At 51.1% G+C, this 10,313-nt stretch overlaps 3 protein-coding genes across 3 annotated transcripts; 2 read left to right on the forward strand and 1 right to left on the reverse strand.

Moving 5' to 3' along the window:
- Window positions 1–856: 856 nt before the first annotated feature.
- Window positions 857–2,579, forward strand: KY384_001220 (uncharacterized protein; the record flags this gene model as incomplete). The annotated part of the gene is made up of 2 exons (XM_044809751.1): window positions 857–1,113; window positions 1,160–2,579. The coding sequence occupies 2 exons, from the start codon at window positions 857–859 to the stop codon at window positions 2,577–2,579; spliced, it is 1,677 nt and encodes a 558-aa protein (XP_044673658.1).
- Window positions 2,580–7,613: 5,034 nt separating this feature from the next.
- KY384_001221 (uncharacterized protein) lies at window positions 7,614–8,450 on the forward strand (the record flags this gene model as incomplete). The annotated part of the gene is made up of 1 exon (XM_044809752.1): window positions 7,614–8,450. One exon carries the CDS (start codon window positions 7,614–7,616, stop codon window positions 8,448–8,450), a length of 837 nt encoding a protein of 278 aa, XP_044673659.1.
- Window positions 8,451–8,905: 455 nt separating this feature from the next.
- Window positions 8,906–10,093, reverse strand: KY384_001222 (uncharacterized protein; the record flags this gene model as incomplete). Its single annotated transcript, XM_044809753.1, has 1 exon — window positions 8,906–10,093. The coding sequence occupies one exon, from the start codon at window positions 10,091–10,093 to the stop codon at window positions 8,906–8,908; it is 1,188 nt and encodes a 395-aa protein (XP_044673660.1).
- Between the last annotated feature and the right edge of the window lie 220 nt (window positions 10,094–10,313).

Below are 10,313 nucleotides of genomic sequence, written 5' to 3' on the forward strand. Positions count from 1 at the left end.
CAGATCAAATCTGTGCCAAGATGACTCAGACCGCTTGAGAGAAGTCCTTTGCAGGCTGTGCCCGTCCACGCGCACAAGTAAGCACCCGCCTCGCTCTACGCCGCTTCCATACATCAACATACGTGACTTAAAGGAGAATGACTGGCTATATGGTTACTGTGGATCATTGTCAATTACACAGGCCGCCGTATGACTGGCCATTGACTATCTCTGCCGGATTAAGGGTGAGTGGCATATATCTAAAGCCAAATCTTGGAAGCTTTTATGATCTGTATTCAACATGCCGTCGTTCGTCAGTCTACTTCTTCCGCTAACGATACTTGGCTCATGGACATGCATGTTAGCCTCGTTTAGTAAGTTGAATGTCTCCTAAAGAGAATTGATCTAAGCAGAGACAGGCCGAGCAGGGCCTACCAATGGGTCTCTGTGTCTACACAATCGCTCCGATTGCCACAAGTCTGGCTCAAACAACACCGCCATAGTAAACGCTACCTTTCCATTCGAAATACCCTATGGCACTGCCCAATCATGTGACATATTTGGACCTACTTGCCAGCCTGGCTCCATAACTCTGAGCTCAACGGGAAATGATCGTCGACCAACGCTGACTACCGTGCCCTGCTCGTCATACCTCAGCTTGCAGAAGTCTTTCATCAATGGTATACAGCCAGATAGCGCAACGACTACCATTCCGGGCTGGGATACCATATTTGGGCGGAGTCCAGAGTGCTGGTCCTTTGGAAACTCTATCCATAAACTTTTGAATTCATCGAGCTATACGTGGACTTACAGCCAGTGTGAGAATAAAGAGTTTGTTTACACTCCGGATCCCTTAGACTCGACTCGAGGGCTATCAATGCCAGCAGCATTTCCACCGCGCGTTGTACGTGGTAGGGAAGACATCAAGTATCTACCTTGCTGTGGTGGATGCGCTCTCAAGGCTGCTGATATACGACTGTACTATTTCAAGGATCAAAAAGCCATAGATGATTGCAGTGCACGTGGAGGTCAGCTCCCAACATCTCTTGAGGGGCTCAACCTTACAGCCTCTGCAACGCAAGCCATAACCCTACCACCACACGTCAGCGTTGCAGTTGTCAAAGGCCACACTCTGTAAGTGATTTTCTAAGCTCGGGAGTGCTTCCACTGATGCGTCAAGAACATCACCATCCTTCTATCTAGAGTTTCTAGGTACGGTTAGAGTTGTCGATTGGTGTGGTCAGATTGGCGCAGCCAGCACTAGTCCCTTCATTGCCGTCGCTCCACAACATCTCTCTACCGTATATATTGGAAATTATACGATGGGCCAAGAGGTATCTTTCGAGAAAGCTGGTATGTTCCGCGACGGCGGAGGAACCACCAGCCGACGTCTTGATATCGCGGACATCGAGTGTCCAACATTCGGAGTAGGCAGGTCGACCGCCGCAGATGGGAAAATGCACTACATAATAGGCCATCCCTGGTTGCCAATGATCCTCCGACCAGTCGAAGTTTTGTCCTTCGATCTAGTGTCGAGCGCCTCGTGTCAGTGGATACCTGACGGGTGGTGGAACGCCCAAGCCGCTGCGCTTTTCGACCCTCCTCGCTCTCTTGAGCCGGGAGAGGGTCTTGTTCCTGATCCAACGCAACCGACTGTGGCTGACACTACTCCTGTGGATCCCCCAAGCGGCGACCCACCTGCTCAGCCCGCACAGCCTGTGACAACTGAACTGCCTGTACAGACTGGAGGACCTGGTGGACTATCGATAGGTAATCCAGGTCAGTCGCCTGACCCGAAAGGTGTTTCGGAAGCCGATCCAAAAGATGGGCAACAGGACCCGGCCGGAAGCATACAAGATCCTCAGAAGTCAACTAACATTGACGATCCGAATGATAATAACCATGGAGACCCCAGTGGGGAGGAACACAGTTCACACACCGGGCCAGGAGCACATAAAAGACCAGATGATGCCGCAAGTAGTAATGGTAATCCTGAAGTTGGGCCAGAGACTCATGGAGACGAGACAATTGAGACTGCAAACCTCGAGCCTGTCCTCACCGCTGGTGATCAGACCTTCACAGCCAATCCAACTAGATTCTCAATCGCAGGTACAACTATTCGACCAGGCGATCCTCCAGTCACAATATCAGGGACGGAGATAGCTTTAGACCCTTCTGGGGTGCTCGTTGTTGGCAGTCAGACTTTCTCGCTAAGTCCAACATCCCCAACAGTTTCTGGCCACCCTGTAGTCGTTGCTGGACGGACCATCACGCCTGACGCGAGAGGCTTTACGCTACATGGCTTGACTGTGCTACCCAGCGGAAGCGCTGTCGTTGTGGATGGCACAAGCGTTGGTTTGGTGAGTAATGGCGTCGTAGATGTTGGGGGTAGTGTGACCACGCTTCCTAACCCTTATGAGTATGGCTTGAGCTCGACTGGTGTCTTTTCGAGCTCAGCTGGAGGTGCAGCTGAGTCGAGCGGTGGTGTCCCGGCGAAGTATGATACATTCGAAGGGAAGGCGATTGCTTTGGGAACGAATCCCGTGAGGCTGATTGCTATGGTAGGAGCTTGGGTACTCTTCATATTTACAGGTAGCTAAGTCGACGATGTAAGATATTTAAAGTAATTGGTTATGCTTGCCGTTGTGTATTTATCTGCTAATAATAGCCACACTGTCCACGCTTATTACAGGATGAATTTTTTCGCGTCGCGATATGATGATATCTGGCGCGTTTAACATACAGCCGACGCATTCACTTGCATGAAGCTAGTCAAGGAACACACGACCAAAACATTGTGAGGAGACATCTCCGACCCTTTCAAGTCTTGTCAGAACGTAACCGCAACGCTGGACTCTTTGCTTACATGTCAAATAACCTACCACAACCCCCTTCGTCAAACCCTTCAAGAAACACAAATATCAAGCACCAGCCGCAATCACCCTTCTCCTCTCCACAGACACCCCACTCAAGACCTCACCACCATCTAAGGATGTCCCATCAACCACATCCCCGCCACCCCCACCCTCCTCAAGCGTCCCATACCACAACCACGCACGTCCTAGCACCCCTCCCGTCCCTCCCATCCTGCCCACCTCCACCTCAACACTCTTATACCCTTTATCAGGATCACTAAACCGAGGGCCCATAACATCCCTCAGTACGCGTCCCAGGGAATCTAAATCCCCCCACTCCAACCCCCCTTCCCCTCCTCCCCCTCCCCCACCACCTCCTCCTCCTCCACCTCCTCCTCCTCCTCCACCACCACCCTCCAGCACAACTCTAATCCACCACCCCCTCCCCCCAACAACCTCGCTCTTCGCTTGCCACGCGAAACCCCTCCCTCCCCCACCTCCTCCCCCTCCCCCTCCCCCTCCATCAACGAGCGCGTGCGTCCCGTATTTCTGCACCTTCGCGCGCGTCATCCTCGTCCAGAAGGAGAGGAAGATGAAGAGCCCGCCTAGGGGGTTCCAGGTTGGGAAGTGCGCGGAGGGAGGGGAAGGGGGGAGGGGACGACGACGGAGAGGGTGAATGTCGTGTCTGTGCTAGCGGCGGTGGTTTCGTAGGGGGGAAGGCTGAGAGGTCGTTTGGTGGGGTGGAGGGGGAGGAGGGTGTGGAAAGGGAAGGGGAGGAGGAGGAGGAGGATGGGGGGAGCGGGAGCGGGCGGAGGCGATGATGGCCGCGGGGACTTCTTGTGGTTGAGGCTGCGGTCGGGGGTGAGGGGTACGGGCCAAGAGGGGGATTGGGGGGATGGCGGTGTCGACGGGGTGAGGGTGAGGGTGAGGGTTGGGGAGGCGATTAGATAGTAGAAGGACGCTTGCGAGGGAGGGATATAGGTGTTGTTGAAGGAGGAAATAGACGAGCAAGCGTGAGAGACGATGAATCAAGGGAGCCATATCGTGTGCTCTGGTTCAGTGGTTTCCGTCATTTTCGAGACCACCGTGATGTCTTTATGGATGAATGAAAGACTGACTGTGTAGGCCTCGGCACCGTAACGAAAGTCTGATCATGTGGATAGCAATGTCTAACCATAAGACGCGCTCCGCCACACAGTTGACATCCAGCGCATAGAGCATTCCTAGTGGATCTGGAACCATTATTATCTGGTCCGAGGTGTTTTTTCGTATGCGCAAAAGGTTATGGCTGGATGGGAGGCACTGGGGAAGGGTCGCTTGACAGAAGCTTGATGCACTGTCGTCCGGATGTTTTTCCTAATGGAGATCTGGGGGACGAGGCTTGTCTTGTGAGGGACGTGCGGAACTAATTGTCTCAAAGTGTGCGTATGGGAGGAAGCTTGACGATATGCATGGTCGTTAAGTGTCTCACTGCAAGCGCGCTTGGGCGTGGAGACCGGAACTTCGCTTTAGGCGGTTTGGTCTCACTGTTGTAGTGGAGATTTCTGCTGCGATACTTTCTCCAAGGTGTCATGGCTGGTGGGAGGTCACTTTGGGACTCTGAACAAGGACTCGCTCTCATGACGTGTTTGCGCATGGCTTCATGAAGATGTGACACCAGCCTCTGGATGGCCCTTCGATTGTGTCTTGCTATCGACGACATTGTGAATTCGTTAATGGCGTTCAATCAGCCTTCGTGGTATTGATGCACCATACTCCTTCCCTTTTCACCTTCCAAAAAGAGCAAGATGTATATCCAGAACGAAAAATAGACGAAGGCGTTCGATGGGTCAACAACAGTCTTGAACGCCGTCTAGGGGCTTGGAGCGGAGTTTTCGGCTTCATCAAGTTATCAAGCGTACTTTTTGGTGAAGACGAGGAGGGCTGTGTTTTGTGAGAAGCAGTCGATCATCAGTTTAGATTAGCATCGAAGTTGTTCAGTCAGGAACAGGATCAAGTAAAAAATCCGCTGTAGCTTCGCCACCCTGCTGCTCCTTCTCAGCAGCAATTCTTTTCTGATTGAGGCTACAACTGTATATTCTGGAGTTGAATTTAGAGAATATCTTTCAGAAGAAACGATGATGACACCTTATTCAATATTGTAATGTGAGAGACTGGGCCTTCTTAGCGATGTTGTATCTACCATTTTGTCTCTGTCAAATGTCGAAATCCCAGGCTCTCCCGTACCGTCTCTTCAAGGGGGTCTTTGCGTACGTTGGATTCGGCGTAGTCCTTCGAAAAGAGCTCAGTGCCAAGTGAGTCCGGAGCTCAAATTATTCCTGACGTTGGAAATTTTCATTCGGTGAGCAAGGGTTTCATGATATGGTATCCAGCAGGCTCCTGAATTGAGGTGAACTGTCCAACTCATAGCGAGCTAGGCTTGCATTAGGCAATTGTTCAAGAGGCCCTAGAAAGTACGGCACCAGGTCAGATATCCACGGGATGTCAGAATTTAGATAAGGGAGGGCGGTGAGCTGACTGAGCCGGAGAGGTAACAGCATTTCCATAGATACGCAGCCAAGGTGTACGCCTAGCATTGGCAATCATAATGACTGACGATGAAATCAGCTTCTGATGCATATTTATGATGGCATCTGATTACCTTTACCATGAACCCTCATCGTTGGCATGGGTTTCAGAGCAGACATTGTAATGGTCAAGTCTTCGTCTTCGGTTGGGCTAGGTCTTGATAAATTGACCTTCTCAGCAGGTCCTCACCATGTGCATGAGCTTCGAGATGGTATGACTTATTTCATGAGAAAGGCACTTTCAAACAAAAGTGTACATTCTGATACTGGGTCAACTCAAATAGAGCACTGACCGTGGTTTGGTGAGCTATCATTCTTTGCTCTTCTCCCGCCTACCCAAGCTTGAGCCAACACATCTTTACCGTAGCGTCTTTCAAGAATGCTTCTGCTTAAAACTATTCAGAATTAGCTCAGAAGACGATGTCCAGACCCGCACCCCACGCTTCACCTCGATCCGAAGAAGTCCGCGAGGAAGGCGCCGGAGTCGGACCGTTTCGTCTTGTGCCATAAGCCACAACAGTAGGCTTCAGCTGAAAACTACGCGGCCCTGTCAAGCTGGCGTTCTTTAGCACAATATCTTCATGCAATGTTGGTCTCGTTATTGTTGACTGGTCATGTCCAGAAGGAGGCGCTCGGTGTGAGCTCTGATTCGCTTGTCAATTGGCGTGAATAAGATGACAAGGAGCTCGTTGCGGGATTATAGACAAATCGTGAGGTGTCATCCCGCAGCTGAAGGCGGGGTGCAGCTGCACCCTGCAGCTGCATGTAGGGGACTTACCGAGCAGTGAGAGCCAATAGTGGACACGACCGAGAGTCGGTTACCCCCCAAATCAAACGTCTTTTCTTCATTCGAAGAGTAGGAGGGGGACGATTCAGGCGTCGATGACATGTGGTTGATGACTTTGAGTTCTGTCTGTCAAGAAATCTAGGTTCCGCAGTCCGTCACTAGCGAGCCTTCTTCTCCGTTCATCGGCATCCATTCTAGATCACTCATGATCAGCTCTCGAGGCTCTGTCAATAAGCGTGACATACTACACGAGCGTATGACCATTCTCCGTCTCACTCTGGCCGATTATCGGACCTTTCAGTGGTTGGGATATCATGCAGGCATCCAATGCAAGCCACATGTCCTCTGTTCTACCTCAGTAAGCGACATACGAGTCTCAGGTTGCCTTTCTTTGAACGTGACGATCATTCGATTTTCTACTGGTCATGTCAACACACGGTGCAGAACTTCGATGCAAGCCATATGCTCTATGTTCCACCAGTAAGCGAATTCGACCTCTTGTCGTTCACACGTATGGTCGGTATCCAGTGAATCCTCGTGGGTGGTTAACTTTCGACCAGATTAAGCGAAGGCATTGATCTTGAATTGAGCAAGGTTTCGCGAGTACCATATTGGTGGTCACATATCTGAAGATGGAAGACGGTATGATGCTGATCAAGCAACTAAGGGAAGTTTGAAAGTCTGCCTAGCTTCTAGCTTTCGCGATGTAACAACCGTTTGGAAAAAAAGGGACGCTGCTATGTCACTACGACCAGATCGCTTAGTGTTCGCTGCTCTATTGATGCTCACCTGATGCGATTCTCCCAGAAACAGGCCTCAGGCCTCGATCTCGCACGTCAAAAGCGAAACACATGATCCCCGGGTTCTCGTATATCTTGAAGCATATGCAACGGAAAAGACGCGGACTCTCCTCGGTCGTACTTGGAGAGCCACCAAAACGCCTCTTTTGATGGCACAGAACGTCTGTCGCTGTCAAAGATGCTTTGCGCCAATACTAAGTTTGTGATCGCATACAGAAGGACATCCTGGTTTCGACTCGGTGTGAATGACTATAAAGAGAAGTCGCCTGATCATTCAAAGATATCCATTCCATCCTCTAGCAGTCTCAGAGACAAGAAAGAAATCAACTAAACTCAAGTTCATTGCCCTTTGAAGGGAAGAAGCTATCATTTGTAGGTGGTCGTATACGTCATCATGAATCGTTTTTATCTTAGCATCTTGGCTCTCATATCGACTGCGCTCGCTCTTCAAGTCCCCATCGGTCTTGAAGAGAGTCATACCACCCATGTATGCTCGGAATCTCATGCGAACATCCAAGCATCAACTTCGACGAACAATGATGCCGACTTTAATCCTGCTCAATGTGAAGGACTAACATGTAAGTAGTTTGATCTTTCGAGCCTTCTTGACACACTACTACGTCTCATGGCAAGGTTGCTGACGCAGAATACAGATGTTGATCCGAAGAACGGCATGACATCCTGCTGTCCAGCAGACACATTCTGGAGGACCGACGTAGATTACCCCAACGAGGGTCAATGCTGCCCAAGAGGCACAGGCTACTCATTCGACTTCTCCATCCAGAAGGGAAAATGCTGTGGCCCTGGCCAACTCTTCATTGGTTCCGCTTGCCGCTCGGCTCCCATGTCTGTGAAACCTTTAGACACAAGTCAGGGACCATGCCCTTCTTGCGGCAACGGCCCCGTCTGCTCCTACTACGGTAACCTCGGCCTCCGCTACAATCACTGCTACTTGATGAAGGACAGCGGCGGAAACGAGATCCGTCAGAACGGCGGTTTCTACGTCAACCAGGATCTCGTGGTCAACGGCGAAAGAAGCATCCCCTTCCGCATCTGCGCCAATTCAACCAACTGCAGCGTCAACAAGGACAACTACGTTCCTGAAGGAGGATTTTGGTTTCAGCTAGACGAGCAAGGCCCCAGCGGCAACCCAAATGGTCAACCAGGCTGGGTTGTCTTCTCGACCGACTGGCTGAGCGTTGCGACAGTTGTCCCGCCTGCTCCGGGCCTGCCTGGTCCAACTCCAACTAATTTCACAGGCGTAGGTACCTGCACGTTTGGCGAATGTGCTATCTGCATCAAATTTGGAGCACCGGGTGGATACCTTGGGTATCTGGGGTTGGCGAGCCTCGGAGGAGGAGCAGGCACCGGGCCTATTGCTGTTGCGAACAATAGAAGCTGTCGAGCCTGGCATTATGAGGAGACTAATTGTATCGGACCGTCCATTGTGGCTCCTAATTGAGCCACGCAGGTCCACTGGCTTAGACAGAAGCCCGTGTGATGAACCCATGCTTCATGGATCGGAAACCTCTCGTCAAAGACATCAACTCGTGGAATGTTGATCACGTTGCAATCGCATCAGCCCGCACCATCATCTGCCTATCGTTTGTTTAGAGGTAAAAAACTGTATGAACTCGAGTCGACTTTTCAAGCGGGTAAGATCATAATGTCAGTTGCTTGCCTTTTCTGAGAAGCCCCCAAATAAAAGCGAAGGAACCAGGGGCTCATCATCATTTTCATCGAGTATTGTTTTCAATATCTTGTGCACGAATGGTAACATGGCACCGAGATCATTTCCAGCACTGATTTGTTCAACAGGAGCTTTCCTTACCAACTTTTCCTTCAGATATGATAGTCGTACAAAAGTCAATTAAATAGCGGACAATGATGCATTTGAATTCACACATTACGTGCCTTTCAGTCCTCCCATCGTCGTTTGCGCCCAATCCACTTGATCACATACACAAGTGCAAGAAGCACCGGCACCTCAATCAACGGCCCAACAGTCGCTGCAAGCGCTTGATCGCTGTCCGCTCCAAACGTAGCAACAGCGACCGCGATCGCCAACTCAAAGTTATTGCTCGCAGCCGTGAAGCTCTGTGTAGCAGCCAGCTTGTATCCAAACCCAAGCTTGTGAGTAATAAGCAGGGTGAAAAAGAAGACGATACCGAAATACACAATCAACGGCGCTGCAACACGGACCACTGAAACGATCTGATGCACTACCTGGTGGCCCTGCGAGGCGAAGAGGACTAGGATGGTGAATAGCAGACCAATCAAGGACCATGGACTCAGCCATTTAAGGAAGATATCGTCATACCATTTCTGGCCTACCAAATATCGAAGCGAGATCCGCGTGATGATTGCTGCTCCGAGCGGTATCCCGAGGAAGACGGCCACGCTTGTTGCCACGGTGGAGTACGATACACTGACATCCGCGACTGAGCGGCCAATGACGCCGATGAAGAGTATGGCAAGCGGCGCATACAAAATCATCTGCAAAACGGAATTGATAGCCACGAGAATGGCGCAGTACTGACCATCCCCTCCCGCAAGTCCCGTCCAAATCAACACCATTGCAATACACCTCGCCAACCCGACCAGAATCAACCCCTCCCTCAGCCCCGCCTTATCCGGCAGAAACGCCCAAGCCAACCCCAACATCAAGAATGGCGCGACGATCCAGTTCACGAACACGCTGAAGAGGATCTGTGTCCAAATCTCACGCTGGCGAAAAGAAAGGTGGAGCGTTTCGTAGCGCACTTTGCAGAGGATGGGATACATCATTATGAGGAGGCCGATGGCGATGGGGATGGAGACGCCGACGAATTTGCCTTTTTGGAGAGAGGGACCGGTGGAGGGGACGAAGTTGCCGAGGAGGATGCCGGTGAGCATGGCGAGGAAGATCCAGAGGGCCAGGAAGCGGTCGAGGAGGCCGAGGCTTTGGAATGCTGATGTCTTGTTGTGTGGTCTGGAGGTGTCATTGTCTGCTTGTTTTTCGATGTCGAGTGAGTGTGGCTGCGAGTTTTGGGGAGCTGGTAGAGCAGCTGGAATGGTGTCTGGGGTATCGTCGTGGGGGGCTGTCGCTATTTTCGAATGAAGCATGCTGGAAATTCTCATTGCCCTGATTTGGCCTTAAGGCGACAGATTCTCTATCGGTAAGTTCAAAGGGGGACGCGACCGTTGACAGCTCTGGAATCATTGTGCAACCTGCTTCTGAATGGCCCTTTATATCTCCCTAGGTGGAGACTTTGGTGACATTCTCGGCGCTGCTGATTGGTGGAAATGTGCCAAGTCGTTAGAGCGTGGCGGTTGACCAATCACG

This window comes from Bacidia gigantensis, assembly GCF_019456465.1.
Source record: "Bacidia gigantensis strain McMullin 20006 chromosome Unknown contig_125, whole genome shotgun sequence".
NCBI classification, from domain to species: domain Eukaryota; kingdom Fungi; phylum Ascomycota; class Lecanoromycetes; order Lecanorales; family Ramalinaceae; genus Bacidia; species Bacidia gigantensis.